Here is a 19,373-nt window from a genome sequence, read left to right as displayed (position 1 = left end):
CACGTCAATCAATGTGTGTGTTACTAATTTCTAGGGGTGAATAAAAAAAATTAAAAAAAATTCTCAAGACTCAAGATTCTTAGTCCTGGCAATTCTGAATAGATTCTAAAAGGTCTATAAATCGATTTTAAAATGCGTTTAAGTTTTTTTTTTTTCCGCTCCTACTCCCGAGTGTACTGCATATCCCATTACGTGTCCACTCGGCCGCCTTAGAATTGGACCGTGTAGGCCACCGTAAAGAAAGCTAGTTAGCCAGTTCTCTATCTGAATGGAGTCAGTTATCATGGAGGAGGGGGACAGAGCGATTCAACTTCCTCCTTCGTCTTTAAAAATCATTTCAGATCCTAAAATGTTCTGGGTGAAGACAGAGCACGGTTGTTTACAAAACGTGGAATATAAAATTGCGGTACAGTATTTTGGAAATACAATAAAATGCGCAGAAGATTAAAGCGAAGCAGCCGAGCAACAAACTCAACGAATGTGCAACGAACGTCCAGGCTTCCCCAAAGACTGTGATATAGCAGGAGACGGAGAGAGAAATCTTTGCAAAGGATTTAGAAGCAAACAACTCTGTGGAAGGTGAGGGGTTTAGGTTTACTTTTAATATGCTGGACCTTACGTACGTTTTTTTTTTTCCATTTACCCTTTATTTATCCAGGTAGTCTCATTGAGCCACGAGAACTCATTTTCAAGAGAGACCTGTTTAGGGAGCACATGGAAGTTAACTGCCTTACTCATTGGCCCAGAGTGGGGAGAATAAGGGTGGGGGCAGGTGTGGGTGCTTCACCTTCCCCACCCACATTTCTGATGTTGTCGGTACCGGGGCTTGAACCGGCGATCTTCCAATCACAGGCCCACCCTTCTCTAACCTCTGCGCCATCACTCCCCCAAATGTTAATCCTTCATGTAGATTTATTTATCCATCCATCCATTATCTTCTGCTTCTTCTGAAGTCGGGTCGCAGGGGCAGCAGCTTGAGCAGGGAGGCCCAGACATTTCTTTCCACAGCCACCTCTTCCAGCTCTTCTGTGAGGATTCCAAGACGTTCCCAGGCCAACCGAGAGACAGTCTCTCCAGCGTGTCCTGGGTCTTCCCCGGGTTCTACTCCCAGTTGGACATGCCCAAAGCATTTCTCTAGGGAGGCGCCCAGGGGGCATCCTTACCAGATGCCCGAACCACCTCAACTGGCTCCTTTCGATGTGGAGGAGTATCGGTTCTACTCAGAGTCTCTCCCGAATAACTGAACTTCTCACCCTATCTCTAACGGAGAGTCCAGCTATCCTATGGAGAAAACTAATTTCAACCGCCTGTATCCATGATCTCATTCTTTCGGTCACTACCCAGAGCTCATGACCATAGGTGAGGGTAGGAACGTAGACAGACAGGTAAACAAAGAGCTTTGCCTTACAGCTCAGCTCTCTCTTCACCACAACGGACCAGTACAGTGTCCGCAATACTGCAGATGCTGCACCAATCCGTCTGTCAATCTCACGCTCCATTCTTTCCTCACTCATGAACAAAACCCCAAGAACTTCACTTGAGGCAGAACCTCACCCTCGACCTGGAGAGCAATCCACCCTTTTCCAGTTGAGGACCATAGCCTCAGATTTGGAGGAGCTGATTCTCATCCCAGCCGCTTCCACTTGGCTGTGAACTGCTCCAGTGAGAGCACTTTAGGAAACAGAAAGCTCTCAGCAGTTCACATTTCCATTGCATAGCTTTTGCTGTGGCAGGAAGTAATGGAAGTTGTCTATTCCCTTTACAAGCAGCTGAGGTTCACAGCCACAGCATAAATGGTGAATCATTTATTTTTTAATTCAAGAAAAGTTTAGGTTAGAATCTTTAGTAGACCGATTTGAGAAGACAACCATAACCATCTTGAAAAATAAGTTCAATAGGAAAAGCTGTGTTGGTCCCACATTTAAGTTTTGGCACAGAATGTATTTAGCAAAAAGATAACCACAGGCACATTTAATTTTGAGAATTGGGATAATTAACAGTAAAAAGTTTGATGCATAGAAACCACTCATTTTGTTCCGACCTGTGTGATGTCTGCCAGTGGCTCTTCATCCTGGACCAGCATCTGTGCAAACTGCAGGCCTTGGTCGGGGTTGATCCGCATCACATTCCTCAGCAGAAAGATCCAGTCTGGAGTGTAGCCCACCTGCAACAAACAACAAAACTATAAATGTGAAGAAGGTTTCAACACATCACTGACCAACTTCAACAAAGCAGTTCTTAAAATCTTCTTTCAGGTGAATTAAAAAAACGTTCAATACAAAAACAACCGGACAACCAGCTTCTTTCAGGTGTACATAAACAAATGACTAATTGCCATTTCGTACCTTTTTAGCGTACAGCACAATTTTGGGGAACTGTCCAGTTTCTGCAAAGCACTGAATGACCTTATTGGGAACGTTGGCTCTCAGGTAGACACTGAGAGCCAAGGTGGGATCCACTGCCTTCACTAGGTCACCCAGTTCCTCCGAACACTCCAACTAAAATCAAGAACCAGAAAATAGATCTTAGAAGTTGCATCACTTGTTTCTCTTTTACAAACATCAATATCATGTCAAATAAAAGGTGAATATAAAAATGTGCTTATTAGAAAACATCGCACAGAAAAAAATTAAACAAATTACAAGCAAAAAAAACGAACACAGGCAGTCAAGTTAAAAATCAGTTTCAGAGGAAAGTACATCAGCAAATCAAATGATGTCATGCTCTCGGTAATAAGTTATGTAAACTAAACAAGCAGTTCAGGAAGTGCCAGGAAATGCCTCAGTGTGTGCATGTGTGTGTGGAGGGGGCTGGGGGAGTCAACCTAAATGCCTACAATACCTTGTCCTCCTTCAGCCACTTCTCCAGAAGCTGCTTTCGTCCCTGCTGGAGGACAGGCCTGCAAAGCTCAAGAGACTCGAACTTGTTGAGTTGGCCCTGGTCCAACAGGATACCAAAGTACTGGAGCAAGGGAGACGTCTGGCCAGGCTGTGTGGGAACACTCTGGAAGCGACGAATGGTGTCTGGGGTGCGCAAGATACCCTGTGAGGGAATAATCCAAATATTAGTGAGAAATTTAAAAGATGCAGCAATAGAGGTAAATGCGAGTCAATAAATAAACTACTTCACAACAACAACAACAAAAAATACCCTCAAACAAAATTTCCCCCATCAGGACGAAGGAATGGAGTACCTTTGGTGCATTTGCAGCAACTTTGGCAGCTTCAGAGTAGTTGCCGGCAGTAAACAAGTTGTTGAACTTGCGAGCAAAGAGCTCCTCAGCTCCTGCAAGGTTATTGCGAACAGCTAAACGTAGAGCAAGATCTGGATTCTGCAATACGTTGGTGATGTATGGAATGATATTTTCTTCCTCCACACAGACAGACAGCACCTGAATTAATACAGAAAATGTTTAAGTCAAAAGAACATTTTGTTGAAATTTAAAATTTCTTGAAAGTGTACTAATTGCTTTAATGTATACAATGAAAAGTGGCACATTTAGAAAGCTCAACTGAATAAGTCTTAGCAGGAGCACTAAACTCCATTAGATGCCGTCTAGCCTCAGGACATGGACAGTGCAAATGTTGGTGGGGGGTTGGAGGCTACAGCAAGTCAAATTTATCAGTGCACCAGCTTTTCATTTCAGCAAAGTCACCAACTTGAATGTTGGGAGTATTTGAAGGTTTCTTAAATTTAAAAACGACAAAACATGAGCAGTAGTATAATTTTAATAGACAGGATTCTGTGCAAGATATAATAGAAGATGGGGAGTTAAAAAGTGCAAAGATATATTTTTAATACTTATTATAAAACCTGATAATATGGATTAAAAAGTTGAATGACAATTTTATTTTTTTTTTTACTTATCAAAGTCTTGTGGGGGGGCTACAGTCACTGCATCATTGCTGCACTCAATACAGCAATACAAGGTTAGATGACACACAAGCTGCAGGATCATATGATTTACTAACCTAAACATAAACCCAAAAAACTGAATAAATTTGTCACAAATGACTGCTATGATGATGCCATGTAAAGTAAGGACAGGGTGGAACAGAGGACCAGAAGATCGAGAGCATCAGGTTGTCACTGCTGGTTAAAGGGCCTTTTTCTATCATTTAATTTAATTTGTTCCCAATTGTTCTTAAATTAAGTCACATTACATTTAATAGTTCTGCACGGCAGCGCAAAGCTAAATGCAGCTTATAAACTAGCTGAAGATGCTCAAAACATACAAGTTATAATTTCTATATGCACAGATATAAATTTATAACCTTTTTGGCAATTACATGAAGTACTCAATATTAAGTGCAAATTGTAATACTAGAAAGATTTCCAAGTCAAACTGAAAAGGGACATAAACTTGTCTAATTTTGTACTTTTGATGAGCATGTTTAATTTGTTAATTTCTCTTTTTTTTTTTTCTTTCATGAAAGAAATGCACATCTGTGTGGTTTGACACATATACATATATTTCCAAACATTACATAATGAACAGTTACTGAATTTGAGTTGGGTTTTGTGTTTTTACAGTACTACTATACAGACACTTTCCAAAAAAATTAGAATATCATGGAAAAAGTTGTTTAACTTCCATAATTCCAATCAAAAAGTTAATCTTTAAAAGATGATAGATTCAGGGCCCACAATTTAAAATTATTTCGAGTATTTGTTTATTTTTACATAATTTGGGCTTCCAGCTCATGAAACCCACGAACACAGGATAAAACAAATAAAATTAAAAAAAGTAGAATACTGTGGATAAATCAGCCCAAATGTTGCAGGGCATGAATGTTTTAAATGGAGTGTGACGCAGTAATCATCTACTAAACTCAAAGCACCTGCACAGGTTTCCCCAGGTGTCATTAAATTTCAGTTTGGTTCAATTGTCTCAGTTCGGTTCAATATGAGGAAGACTGCAGACATAACTGCTCAGAAGACCATCATCAATACACTTCATAGGATGAGTAAGCTACAAAAGTTCATAGCCAAGGAGGCTGGCTGTTCACAGAGTGCTGTGTCCAAGCACATCAATGGAAAGTCTAGTGGAAGGGCAAAAATGTGGCAGGAGAAGATGCACCAGCAAAAGAGATGACCGTGGGCTTCAGAAGATTATCAACCAGAGAAGATTCCAGAATCTGGCAGAGATCCAGAAAGAGTGGAATGAGGAGACAGTCGCAGCTTCAGAAACCACCACATTCAGACGCATCCGGGAGATTGTCTACAAAGGTGGGGTTCCTCAGTCCTCTTCTGATGAAAGTAAAGTGTGTCTTTCATTCGGAAATCAATGTCCAAGTGTTTGGAGGAAGAAGGTTGAGGAACAGAACCCATACTGCTTGAAGTCCAGTGTGAAATATCCACAGTCAGTCATGATTTGGGGTGCAGTGTCCAGTGCAGGTGTTGATAAACTCTGCTTTCTTAAGTCCAAGGTCACCGCAACAGTCTACCAGAATGTTTTAGAGGACTTCATGATTCCTTCTGAGGATCTGTATAGAGATGCAGATTTCATCTTCCAGCAGGACCTGGCCCCTGCTGCCAGAAACACCAAAACCTGGTTTGATACCCGTGCCACAGTGCTTGACTGGCCAGACAACTCGCTGGATCTAAACCCCATTGAGAATCTATGGAGTATTCTCAAGAGGAAAATGAGGGGCATCAGACCCAACAACAAAGAAGAGCTGACGGCATCAAGGAAACCTGGGCGTCCATAACTCCCAGTCACTGCCACAGGCTGATTGTCTCAATGCCACGTCACATCGAGGCAGTGACCAAGACAAAAGGGATCCCCAACCAAGTATTGAAGATTGACATATCGTTTTGAAAGTACCATATTTTGATTGATTTGTTGTGATCCTAATTTTTCATTTTTTTTCCTGCAAAAATTGAGAAGTAGTGTGGACCGATTTCTTCACAGTATTCTAATTTTTTGAAATCCTGTTTTTGAGAGTCTCATGAGCTGGAAGCTCAAATTATGTAAAAACAAACAAATAAATACTTGAAATTGTTTAAATTGTGGGCCCTGAATCTATCATCTATTAAATATAATTTTTGAATGGAATTATGGAAGTTAAATCAATTTTTCCATGATCGTCTAATTTTTTGGAACGGGTCTGTATACTAGTGCAGTCCAGACAAAAATAGGTGAATTAAAAAATAAAAATAATAAGACGGCACGAGATAATTCCTTTTTATGGTAATTTTCAACATAACCCATTTGGGAGGATCAGGTTTATTTGGCTGCTTTCTAACCTACTTAACTGTTAGTCTTGAGGCCTGGTCAGTAGCCTATTTACTTACTTACTTTCAGACCACTGCCTATATGAGAGTCTACAGCTTGTGATGCAACCACAAACACACAAAGACACTTGACTGCACTCTCGTACACATCGATGTCAGTCCCGCCTCTGATCATCTTTCCTCACTTCACTAAATTATTCATGTGGTGTGTAGCCTGGCTGGAACAGTATTCATCAGATGGCTGTATCCAGTTCTCTTCTCTGGTTCAGCTATACAAAAGCAGTAACACACAACCTTCTTCGTGCTGTGTGTGAAACACAATACCTTGGATTATTTATGACTACCTTTGGCTGTCTGAGCTAGCCTGATAAACATGCTTCTGTCACTTGCCTCTGCCACAACCAATGTTGGACAATGAGCAGAATAATGATCAAAACCGATGCCCAAAATGCATCAACTGACAAAAACAAGGCATTTATCAGTTGTGTGTACAGTAGTCCCTCGCTACTTTGCGGTTCGATTTTCGTGGACTCGCTCTTTTGTGATTTTTCAATGATTTATCAACTTTATATTACTCATGTGATTGGGATCGTATGATAAAAAGTTAACAAAAATGTACATATATTTCAGACAGGCGCTGCCATTTTGTAGCTTTCCTTCAATAAGTCTACACAGTAACGTCAGTCAAAAGAACCACACTACCCAGAAGTCAACAGTGTTTCTGGACACTGCTTTCTGCCAAAATGGAGGGATTGTGTTGCAATGCAAATCTATGCCATCTATTAAGCTCACAGAACTGGCAGGAAAGTTGCAAATAATCCTGAAGCTCAATTATCCACGTCACATCAACCTGGACGGGGTGGTGGGCTTCGCCGCTGCAGGGTAGGTATGCAAAACTGGAACAGAGCCAGACCGAAACCAAGCTGCAGTTCTGCAGAGCTGATATGTAAAATTTTGCAGTACTGTACAGTACATATACGTATGTTGTTAGTGTGACGTAGCTTTAAGAGTTTCGAACATTGCAAGAGTGTGGGAAGGGTTTATAAAGCCTTAATATATATATAAATAATAAAATAAATATAGCGTTCCTACTTAGCAGTTTTTCTACTTATCGCTGGGCGTGTTTGGAACGTAACCCTCGTGAAAATCGAGGGACTACTGTATACCAACAATGTGTAATAGGTAGATTCAATGATGGGCACAGCTAAATGAAAAGTTGGCTTCACGAACCACTAATTCGCCCACTAAAAAATAAATAAATAAATGGCTTTGATAACACTATAAAAATTATTGGAAGCTAATGCTAAAATGCCAACTTTTATCATACGCTGACAATGTAATGAAACTAATGTCTGCAAGTCTGTAATGTGACAACGCAAGTGAACACAACTCAATGGTTCATAAATCAAAACGTGGTTTAAGAACTACTTTACTTGTGATTCACAAGTCAGTCGTCCACGTCTTGTTCAGAGGCGAGCTTTCAGAAATTAACTTAGTCCATCGGAACCAGAGGTGGAGCACTCTGCTGTGCTGATGCAGAGTGAGGCATTCAATGAATCTCTTTCGTGTCATTTACTAAAATGAATTAACGCACTTCAGTGATTCTCTTTGTGGTTAAATTCTTCTATAAACTAATTACAAAGTTGCTGTGTGTCATCAATATTCTCTCGGTAATAAATCTGTGTTAAAGCAAAGATGTGTGAAAACATGTCATGTCTTAAGAGACACCGAGCATTGCAATGCATGCAGGGTAGGAATTATGCATGTAATGTTTTTGACTGTTTCCGATGTTTACGAGTGTAAAAATGGGTTTTTCCATGTTATTTTCCTGTTCCGGTTTAGTCTGGCATTTATGGTAAAATCTCTGTTATTGGCTGTAAACTGACACCATGAGTCAGAGACTGTTTGTGGTAGATATAAGGGGGGAGGGGGGGGCGCGCTGCAAAGGTGGTGACAACGTCAGTTGGTGCTTAGCTCCACATAGCATAGCTCTGTGAACATCACCATTGTCCAGTATGATATTAGTGCAGAGAACTGCCGTTAAAAAATGTGGCGGACTTGAATTTACCAATTTAAATTTAGCAAGAGCTAATTCTGCTAAATGTTTTCAAAGTTAGCAAAAATGCTAATCCATTCCATGGAAAGTTGGCTGCGTGCCCGACACTGGGTAGATTATATCCTCAGCAAAACTGTACTTTGACATTAACGTGACAGTGTAGCTATACTCAGGATCAACAGCATCTCCATGAGGAATTAGGATGAGTACTGGTTAGCAAGCTTACCTGCCCCTTCCTGTTGACTCCAATAATGCCCGAGGTGGCCTCATGAGGAGCGGTGACAAAGATAGTCTCCCCGCTGATGCGGTTCATGTAGATGCATGTTCCTGTCTCCAAGTCATATAGATGGATGTAGCCATATTTGGTAATGAGGAAAACCACATTGTGCTTTGAGCTCATCTGTAAAAGGAAAAAAAAAGAACTAAGATCCATCATATATCCTATTTAGGATTTAAAACTTATTTCTCCCCAACATGGTCATATGATTTTTAGAAACATCAAAATGGCAATTCCATAAACATCTGCAGAAAAACAGGACAAATTTTTAATAGTAACAAGGTTTCCATCAACAAAGAATATAATTAATAGGAGGTGACATTAAAAAAAAAACTAAAAAATTATTCTTATTCCAGTTCTGCATCATCAGTTCTACAAACTTGCCTGCATGGCCACAGGGAAGTCATTTTGTGCTTCTGGAGGAAAGAAGACATCTACTGCTTTCTTTGCAAATGGCTGGTTACCAGTTGGCGGCGTTCCTACTTCAATGATGTGCAGCTAGGTCAAAAAATAAAATAAAAAGACAATGAAACATGCTTACTGAGGTTTTCCAAGAATACAAATGGCACCCCACTTCAAAATCCCAATTGTGTGAATAAAGTAAGTCACCTTTCCTCCAGTCTGGCCTCTGACAGCGAAGCAGAACAAAGTTGATTCCTCTGCATTACCCTCAATCTTAAACTGGGCAAAACTGGCAGCATGGCCTTCAATGGGCTGAGAAACCTTTCTGTCCACAGAGTACAGCTGCATGGCTCCCACCACTCGATTTTGCTGCAAAAAATATACATGGGATGTAATAACCACAAGCTAACATAACTATGCATACTTAATACAGATACTTACAAGACATCTACGATAAACTTACCTGAGCTGAGATACCAATAAGGAGAAGCCATTTTTGCTTGGCGTCGGTCCGGTAGTTGATGATCTGACATCCTGCCAGGCTGGAGTGACGGTCAAAGACTTTCACAGGTTGCGAGTCACCCTCCATACTCCAGTGGTACACAGCATTGTCAGTCACAAGAGCAACTGTGTTTAGGGAGATCCACTTCCAGAAAGTAACATCGTCTGTCATGGTGTGCGCCTTCATCTTGCTTTTCATCTCAATGTTAAAGATCTGAAGAGTTTTGGCTGCTGAAGACGAGAGAAAGCAGGAACCAGGCCAACAGAGAATGTTAGTTTCTGAGAAGTGTATGCACACACATGCACACAGTGCATTCACAGGGAACACACAAATTTAATTGGAGATGGATAGAAAATTTAAATGAAAATGCAATCATTGTGGGAGAACACCAAAAGTGATAGACAAGAATGCTGAACATGCTGTAATAAAAATTGTTTCATCAAGTGAAGTCTAAATAATAAAGGAAAGAGGCAAAGCCCAATTTTGGCCTTCAGAGATGCTACAGAAGACGTAGATGTTAAGTCAACTTCAAACATACAAGTTCTTAGTCTAAACTAATTCTGTGTCATGTGTCAAGTGAATAAAAACAGTGCTGACTGCCTTTGCATTGAGAGTTAAAATAATGTACAGGTTTTTAAATTGTCAATATTATTTATCAAGCTTATGATGTGTGAATGAAGATAAACCCAAAACAATTAACCCCTATATTTAACCGAGCTGTCCAGAGCTACTGAAATATTTTAATACTTATTTTGGAACTTGCATATTATAGGTTTATGTGGACAACCACATCAACTGAACAGCCTCCACAGAGAAAAAACAAAGTCAACAAACTTCTTCCAAGAGAAATTTATAGCAGCAAAACAAAAAAAAATAGAAATGTAGAGGGTCAAATAAGAGCAAGGGGTATAATTTGAACACTTGGATTTTTAGACAGGAACTGAAAGTGTAGCCAGTAATGATAATGACTGTAAGAGTAAAGAACTTTCATGATGTCTGCAAAAAAAAAAAAAAAACAACCCTAAAGTTCATTAAAAAGTTTAGAAAAAAAAAAAGTTCACTCACCTGCATTTTGTATTTTTATTAGTGGGGATTAATTTAGTGAGCTAAAGCTTTAATGAAGAAGCAGGGTGACTTTACTTTTTTGCTTATTACTACTTAACAAAATAAAAGTAAAGACAAGTGTGTTAGCACGACATCAAGATAATTTTGTCATAAAGCGGTGACCAAAAAAAAGAAGCAGTGTGGCAAATTGATGACTGAGCAGCAGCCAAATTTATAAAGCAAGTGAAGAGATTTTTAACTGAATAATAATGAGCAGTTGAAGGTGTGCACATGCATTGTGTCCATCTTGAGCTGTGGTTAAAATAAGTTAAAGCTATTAAAGTGTTGCTTGGCAAGGTTTGTTAAATGAATTATGGTGCATTAAAATAATACAGTGAGTAGAAACAGGGGAAAGGGTCACTCCACGCCAACACTAATGATAAACAGTTGAGGGAACAGAAATACTACAACCCAATCCAAAGCCATGAATATATTTTACGGTCCCATTTCTCCATTAAAACCACTCTACACAGCTCACTATTGCTGCTGGGTGACAAGTGTGAATTGCTTAAGTGCTAGCATGTATGATGAAATCCTAATAAGTTCATACATGCTGAAAGTCACAACTGCCTTACTTCATTTTTAATCAACCAGTATTTTCAAACTAACAATGCTCTTCATTATTGTCCATTAAAAATACATTTACAGTAGGCCCTCGCTACTTGGTGGTTCTTTATCACGGGCTCGATCCATCGCGGTTTTTCAAAATGAGATTGGACATGACAATTGGCTGATTGATGGATGAGCCGCACAATCTGCATGGAATTTTTATTTGAAATAAAAAGGTTTAATTTCCTGATGCATGCTCAATAATCCAAGTAGAAAAATCTAAAAAAGTTAAATCTGGTCCTCCAGATATTTAAGAGACCGAGCTGAATTCAGCACCTCAGACTGAGGAAGTCTCTTGGATGAGAGACGAAACGTTTCTACATTTTTGTTGTTTTGCTTTGTTTTGTTTTTTTGAATGTCCAGAGGACCAGATTTAACTTTTTTGAAAAGGTTTAATTATTTAACACCAGCTGCACCTTTGTGCAGCCCTTACTGCAGGATAAACTTCCTGCTGCAGCTGATCAGCTGTTCACCGTGCAAAGCAGGGAAGTGGGAGTGGCCAAGAGTGCTTGCAGGTGGCAAAGAACAGCAGAGGCAGGAAGCTGAAATCATGACATTCTGTGCTCCTTTAGAGCTTTTAGAGTTTAGAAAACTTGTTTACAATATTGCAAGAGTGTGGGAAGGGTTTAAAAATAAACTACTACTTAACACTTGTACTACTATTCCTACTTTGAAGTTTTTCCACTTATCGCGGGTCTTCAGGGTACGGATCCCCCGCGATAAATGAGGACTACTGTAATTTATTAGATATAGATTAAATTATTAGGTTTAAATTTGATATTTGGTTTTCACATTGTAAATAAGCTACAGCACCTCATTTGTTTTGAAGTTGTATAAATCTTAAATTATAGCCCTCTTAAGGAGCCAGGTGACTAACAGACTGCAGGAACATCATTTATCCAGATAATAAATTAAATATAGAATGCCGTTAAATACTACAACAGTAATTTATTTTTAGCAACTTTACATTTTAAATGTCCATTTGTGAATCAACAGTCTGAATATGACAAACTTATTTTTGGCCATGTCTTAAGGCCCCCTTCACACTGGATGATGACCCCCACTACTAAGCAATACAAAGACAAATAAGCCAGAAAGTGAATGGTCTATGCACTGCCAAGTCCACTGCTTATGAAGAATGCTGTAGACCACATTTCATGTGGCAGGTTGTAGAGAACTTTAGCATGCACAAAACTTCTGTAGCTGAACAGAGGATGCAGCATATTAAGGTCCCAGGTGGAAGATCTACAAGCGCTGTGGCAGCAGACCCACAAAGGATGACTGGTCTAAATCTGTAGGCTATGGCTGTCAAGAATTAGAAGCAGAATTGGTTGTACCTCATGCCAGCTTAGTGTGTCCATCTAGCTGCATCCTGACAGTCTGAAAACATGTCAATATGAGGCCAAAGGTGTGGTGCGATCATGGTTACATGGTAGCATCATGGAAGTGTGCTGCTGGCTTTTAGAATATTGTGAGGGTGCAGCAGAGAATTTAGAAAATAGAAAGGAAAATGTATCTGATGAGTGTCATGTGACAAGTTGCTTTCACAATGTTTTCAAATCTAGCCATATCACATTGTGTTAAGTTGTGGAGAGTATAGCAAGATCATTCAATGTGAAGGAAGCATTTATGACGACAACAAAAAAAAAAACTTAATACTCATCAGGTGCCATTAAAAAGCATTAGACTTCCCAAACTAATTTCTAACCAATACAATTTCTTCATCTCTCAATGCTAACAGTGACCTTCAGTTTTGTTGTAAAGAACAAGTTTGTCAGCAGTTGCAAAATGGATTAAACATCAAGCACAGCTGGAAAACAAGTGGAAACAGATTTGGATCATTTAAACTTCACACAGATGGATGAGCATTTAAATTTCAAATGGAAACAAAGAAAATGTGAATAGAAATGAAATTTATACCCATAGTATTAACACTAACGAGTGCAGAATCATGTACACAATAAAAATGATGAAATGCCAGCAAGCTATAAGACTGCGAAAGCTAAATCCTGTTTACAAACTATTTTTAAAACTTGATGTGAAAAACGTCCAAAGATGGAGGTAAAGCTCAGTTTAAAAAACTGAGAACCTTGCTTAAATTCTTAAAAAGCATTTGGCAAAATTGACAAGTTTGTATGATTCCAATGTTTTCTAAAGAGCAAAAACAATGTTCTTTTAGAGATCAATTTGCTCATAAATGCAGTCTTTAAACAGGATTTTCCTTCCACAGTTAAATATTTAAAGTTCAACTCACCGTCTGCAAACATAAGAAAGCAGTAACAAAAAAAGACAAAAACAACAAAAAAGTCAAAGCAAGAATGAATGCTGGACAAAAAGAAAAAAAATGCTATTCTGAGAATTTATGAGAAATGTTTAACACAAAATACGTTGGCCAGTCAAAATAAATAAATTCACAGCAAAAATAAGTTAGCTGGATATATTTAGACATTAAAGATGAACAGTTTTAAATACTCTTTAAATATTAAAAGGACAATGCTGTCATTTACAAAACGTGTCTGAATACAGCTAGTCCTTCAGGGTTTTAAAATCTGAACAGTTCAAGTTTAACTTCAAACCACTTTAAATAAGTATATGCCTTTTTGATGCCAAAATGCTGCCATACCTTTAAGTGCAATGACTTTGCTGGCTGGATTCATGATGGCGCTGTCAGCCGAGATGGGCCTGCGGATGGGAGTATTAGGGTCGGCCATGTCAATGATCACCACCTGAGCCTGCTCACCAACTTTCTCCCGGACACAGATGAACTTATCTGACTCCATGGTTAGAGTGCTGAAGCCTATGTTGGCTGGATTGATTCCCAAGTTTTGGAGCTAGAACAAACGGGGAAAACAGAAGAGGGCATGTTAGATACAGGCCGCAAAAGTCTAAAGGAGCTCGAGATAAAAACGAGTCAAAAAAAGAAAACTCGTTTGTGTCTTAATTGTATCGATTTATAAGTATATTTTGCTAAAAAAAAATTAAAGCAGCGCTTTCCAGTACTTTAAAAGGTAAATTAGTAGCAAACTAAAATTTAAGAGCAGCAATTTTAGCATCATTTTCTGTTTTGGAAGCAACACAGAAATTGCACATAAGTAATGTTTACATTGTACAAAAAGGCATAATTTTTTTCAAATCAAGCATTGAAAACATCACTGCATGAATAAATATTTGTCTAGGATAATTTAAAGCAATACTTGTATATGATTATACTTTTGCTGCACTACCCTAAACAATTCTCATTTTCAAAAGTCTTTTGGTCAAGTAAAACTAAATGTACTGGGTCAATAGTTTTTGGGTTCAACTGTAAACTGGGCCTTCTGTTTCCGTTTTATTTATAGAAATAAAGACCGTTCTTAGTGCGGGGCATACCTGCAAAAAAGAAACGATGAGAAGGGTAGACTGATTCCCAGCTAGTCTACTTTAAAATGCCACAGACAGTCATTGATCGCAACACTCTTGATATTAAGCAGCAGCTCTTGGGACACAGAACTGTAAATTAGGAAGTTGTACTTGTGCTCTCACTACAGTCCAACCACCAGAAATTTGTCGTCTACCTTCTTAAATCATACGTTTGATTAAATAGTCTTTTTCAACAAGTTTGACATTACTACTGCATGAACACATCTTTGTCTAAGAAAGTTTAAAGTATGATTTATCCATCTCAGCTTCATGAAAGCAAAAGATGTGGTGAAAAGACCATTTGCAGCACATTAGTTGGTTGTAGAAAAGAATAAAAACAGCTCAGCTTATTATGTGGAAACGGGATCCTGCTCGTCTCATACAGTGCCTGACAGCATTACCTAGAGAGGGAACTGTGCCACACAAGCATTAAGTGTATCAAAACTTCAGTTACATTTTTTTTTATTATTATAAAAGTCTGCAAACTCTACACCTATTTTGTGCGTGTGTGATATGATTAGTAAATTGTCTTTTAACAAACTGACTGCTAATGACAATTGTGTGATGAGGTAAATCTAAAGGAAATGAAACTACAGAACACACTTCCCACAGATTATGTTCGGTTGTTGCAACTTCCTTTAACTTCGCAACTCTTTAGTAACATGCCACACTTGTACTACGTCTGTGTAGTACTACTTCTGTGTTAATGCAACAGCTGTTTTGAATTTCATGTAAAAATTAAGTGTTAATGAGAACTGTGGCACATTCACTTTTAACTAAAACTGACTAATGATAAATAAATAAAAAGTTGGAATCCTATCCTTTGTGTATCATTTGAATTATATATTTTTTACAGTCTTTTTTCTACCAATTGTTCAATGCTATTAAAGACACTGAAATGGTCAAAAGTTTAACACACTATTATCCTCTTGTCCACAGTAGTTTTGTAGTTACAAGTTGGATCTCTGCAATGAGTCACTTGGTTCTGCCTGCACCACTCATATTTTACCGATTCAAACCATGAAGTGTACAGGTTAAGGCTCACTAATGATAAAATGTGACTTGACTATCAACAATTTGCCATGATTCAGAGCTAATCAGCAAACGGACCACAGTTCCAGGAACTGCTCAACGAAATAGTGCCACCTTTTATCAATGACAGGCCACACCCTCCTCAGTCTGCTCCACCCCACATTCTTTCAACAGAGTGTGTCCTGCTACACACTCGATGACGCTTCAACAAATTAACGCACACCATTAAAAGCTTAGAGGAAAAATATTTTAAAGATGTGACGGAAGAGCAACTCCCCCCCCCATTGACGATGGACTTCTTACAGTAATATCACATGTCCCAAAACCTATTTACATTAGTAAAAACACTTTGTTTACCTAGGCAACATTTATTTAAAAAAACAACAATGGATACAAGAAATAATGAATATATCTGGTTTCAGTTACAAAGAACACTTTTGCTTTTTAGACATACCAGTACTTAACATTTACTCAAGCTAAAGGAATATTTGGTATAGGATTTTACAAAATTGTAATATTATCTAGACTGAAATATGTGCACATGCTCAGAATGTGGATGTACAAATCTGTGTTCATTACAAAATCCAACACATACAACATGATTGTAGCAACATGTTTTTGCTCCATCTTGATTCCGTCATCTATTCTCAGAAAACCAATATATCCACAATAAACCACATTTGTAAAACAGGAAAAACTAGAATGACCTAATCACAATATTTAACACACAGAGACAGATGTTTAGTAAAAGACTGGCCACACCACAGTTTAGACTGGCCTACGTGTTTAATATAAAAACTTCAAGTAATTGCTGTAGACTCAAACGGTCGTGACATCAAGAAGCAGGAATTCGAGTGAAAGCTGGTCAAACCAGTGGTGCTACAACTAAAGAGGAAAGTAAGCCAGTCTAGCCTGTCCTAGCTTTCATGTAGCATAAGCTTTAACACAACTATTGATGAAACCACTTAGTTCAGCAAACTGGGAGAATATGGTAGACTGGGCAGTTAAAAAGAAGAACGACAGCTGTGAATACTGTGACTGAGAACATAATGATAATTTTGGGACTGAGTAAATCTTTTGTGTTCTACACAATTAAGAGCACAGCAACAAAGAAGAAAAAATAGAAACCAAAATTGGCTTATGTGCCTGAATTATTGCAACAAATTAATGTCAATGCAATGATAAAAACTAGTTGACCACTTAACAGTGACTAGATGACTGCAATAGGTATTTCTTTCAATAACAATTTATATTGTTTTAAGTTCAGATCTAGCTTAGATGAAAATGCAATTGGTAACATCCAAAAATAAGTATTTCTATAGGATGTGTGTGCACCACAGATATGAAAGAGTGGTATAGTGATGTACTAATCCTATTAGGGAAGGCTGCAAACTGTGTTGTCAGCATCAGTGTGTAGTTGCACAATACATGTGACAAAACAGCCAGCCACATGAATGCTGAAGATTTTCCAACAAAGTTGCGCACAGTAGTAAATGCAATTACTTAGTTGTACTGATGCCACTTGTTTGTATTTGATATTCGTCTTTTACACCTCTACTCATTTGCTTTACAATATTTCTTTCACAGTTAATTTCACAGTATAATGGGACCACGTTGACAAGGGGACCATGCTGCTAACAGGACCACTCTGCTATTCCTGCAGGATCAAGAAAGTTCTCTCTCATCTTAATAGGACCATGCTGCTGTAGATTATTTCCCCCACACACACTTTTGGTGCCGTGTTTTTGTATTTTTGCTGCATGCTTTGGTATTTCACTGCTAAATTGTCAGTAAAGCAGAATTATGTTTTTATGCTGCACTAAAGAGAAGGAGCTCTTGTGTACCGTTTGCAAAGATTTCCAAGATTTGCACAAAACAGAGGAAGAACACAGCCAGTAATGCCAGCAGCAAGTCATTTGACCACTGTTAGAACAAGGTCCATGTATCCAACTCCTTGGACATTTTAGTCATTATTGGGGTTATACTTCAGTCCAGTTAGCTTGATTATTGCTTGCCTCAGTAATTAGCAGACATGTAGGCAACAGTTTCTCATTAAAACAGTCCCAATTGACAATTTCATATAAAACCCATCAGTGTTCATGTCATCTAATTAACCTAGGAGAAATTCAAAACTCCAGAGATTTACAAATACCAATAATGAAAGTCAGTAACAGAAATTAAGAGAAACACCTCACACTTTCTACTGCAATCAAAACAAAATAAAATGAACTACACAAACATTCCCACTTGCAGGTCAAAAGAAAGAAATCTCTAAAGTCAAAAGTTCTAAAAAGATGAAAGAGGAGAAAAGTATCTATAATAATTAGCAACACCAATAAGGGTATGAGCTAATGAACTATGCACCAAGTAGTTAAGCTCAAGTTAATACTATATATTGTGTTTGCACCAGCTGGTAAAAGTTAACTGATCATCCCACAACATTAGTTCTTAACATGAGATGCGACCACTAATAAAAAAGGTCACAAGTCCATCACAGAGCCACAAAAAGGCAAACTATTCTCACACACAAAAATTTGAAATACAGTAGCCCCTTGTTTATTGTATGGGTTCTGTACCCTGCTCACCTCATAAGTGAAAAACAGCAAAGTAGGGATACAGTAGTTCAAGTACAGTAAACTTAGTCTTGACATGTGACAGGCTGCAATCACACTCACTCACCCGTTACTCCTAATCTCCCTCCTTGTGTAAACAATTTAAAGACTAATATTTTAAATAAATAATCCATGCAGCATGGATTATTTATTTAAAATATTACAGTCTTTAAATTTACATTGTAGAAAAGAGTAGAAGTGCACAGATAAAATCGGCTGGCCGATTTCCTTAATTTGGGAAATCGTCCGATACTTGCATGAGTAACCGCAGTGTCCCCTTCAATTATACAAGCGGGGCGCCCCGTCAACAGAACCGAGCGCCCCCTCTACTGAACCCCACCCCCCACCCACCTGTCGGCACTGACGTAACGTTAAACTAGTGGCTCGCAATGCAGGTGCACTAGCTAAAAAGCTAAAAGCAGCCTCTTCCTTGACGCTGAACGCACCCCCGCCACTCGAAAACTGTCGGTACAAACAGCGCACGGCTCAGATGTGCGTCTCCGTTCCAGCCCCCCGGACAAAAATCACGGACGAGATGAGCGCCCCGCCATGGCAAGTTATCTAGGGGAAACACTGAACCGATTTTACAGATTTTTTTTAGTTTTAACAAACAATTGTCTAAACTTCATTTAGATTTCAGAACACTCCATCATGGCCAGTTAAAACAAGTTTGTATTGTTTCCAAGAGATTGTTCAAAGGTATGTTTTTAAATAAAATATTGGCAAATTGAAGGTGCATTGTGACCTAATAACACCTGACAGTGTCGCTTATAAAACAAAAACGGAATCGGCAGGTCAAACTTTTTAAATCGGTGATCGGCCAGAAAACTGATCGGTGCACCCCCAGAGAAGAGAAGTGCAGCAGGACATTAAAGGTCAACTCTTCACGCAGCTGCTTCAGCACGGAGCAGAAATACAGGAGGGAGCTTCCCCCTGCACTTCTGGGCTGCACACACAAGTGCTAAAATAATTTAAAATGATTTATTTTAAATGAATAATCCACGGTTCATCCATCAATCAGCCAATTGTGCGTCATGTCCAATCTTACTTTGAAAAACCGCGATAGAGGGAGACAGTGAAAAACGAACCGCGAAGTAGCGAGGGACAACTGTATACCAAAATATCATGACACCCCCCCCCCCC

General features: G+C 38.8%; 1 protein-coding gene across 1 annotated transcript in view; it reads right to left on the bottom strand.

Moving 5' to 3' along the window:
- The window catches only part of LOC119420330 (clathrin heavy chain 1), a 37,011-nt gene that overhangs the window by 10,572 nt on the left and 7,066 nt on the right, over positions 1-19,373 (bottom strand). The window contains exons 2-12 of the mRNA XM_037687717.1: positions 13,811-14,018; positions 13,442-13,444; positions 9,436-9,704; positions 9,180-9,341; positions 8,955-9,068; positions 8,520-8,693; positions 3,194-3,391; positions 2,842-3,042; positions 2,346-2,498; positions 2,042-2,164; positions 492-510 (exon numbers count right to left, since the gene is read on the bottom strand). Of these exons, the coding sequence (XP_037543645.1) occupies positions 492-510; positions 2,042-2,164; positions 2,346-2,498; positions 2,842-3,042; positions 3,194-3,391; positions 8,520-8,693; positions 8,955-9,068; positions 9,180-9,341; positions 9,436-9,704; positions 13,442-13,444; positions 13,811-14,018 (1,624 nt within the window). The remainder of the gene's footprint in view (positions 1-491; positions 511-2,041; positions 2,165-2,345; positions 2,499-2,841; positions 3,043-3,193; positions 3,392-8,519; positions 8,694-8,954; positions 9,069-9,179; positions 9,342-9,435; positions 9,705-13,441; positions 13,445-13,810; positions 14,019-19,373) is intronic.

The sequence above is a fragment of the Nematolebias whitei genome, chromosome 14 (assembly GCF_014905685.2).
Source record: "Nematolebias whitei isolate Nwh7 chromosome 14, NemWhi1, whole genome shotgun sequence".
Classification (NCBI taxonomy): Eukaryota; Metazoa; Chordata; class Actinopteri; order Cyprinodontiformes; family Rivulidae; genus Nematolebias; species Nematolebias whitei.
The sequence above is the reverse complement of the archived record's forward strand: the minus strand, read 5'-3'. Positions and strand labels throughout refer to the sequence as shown.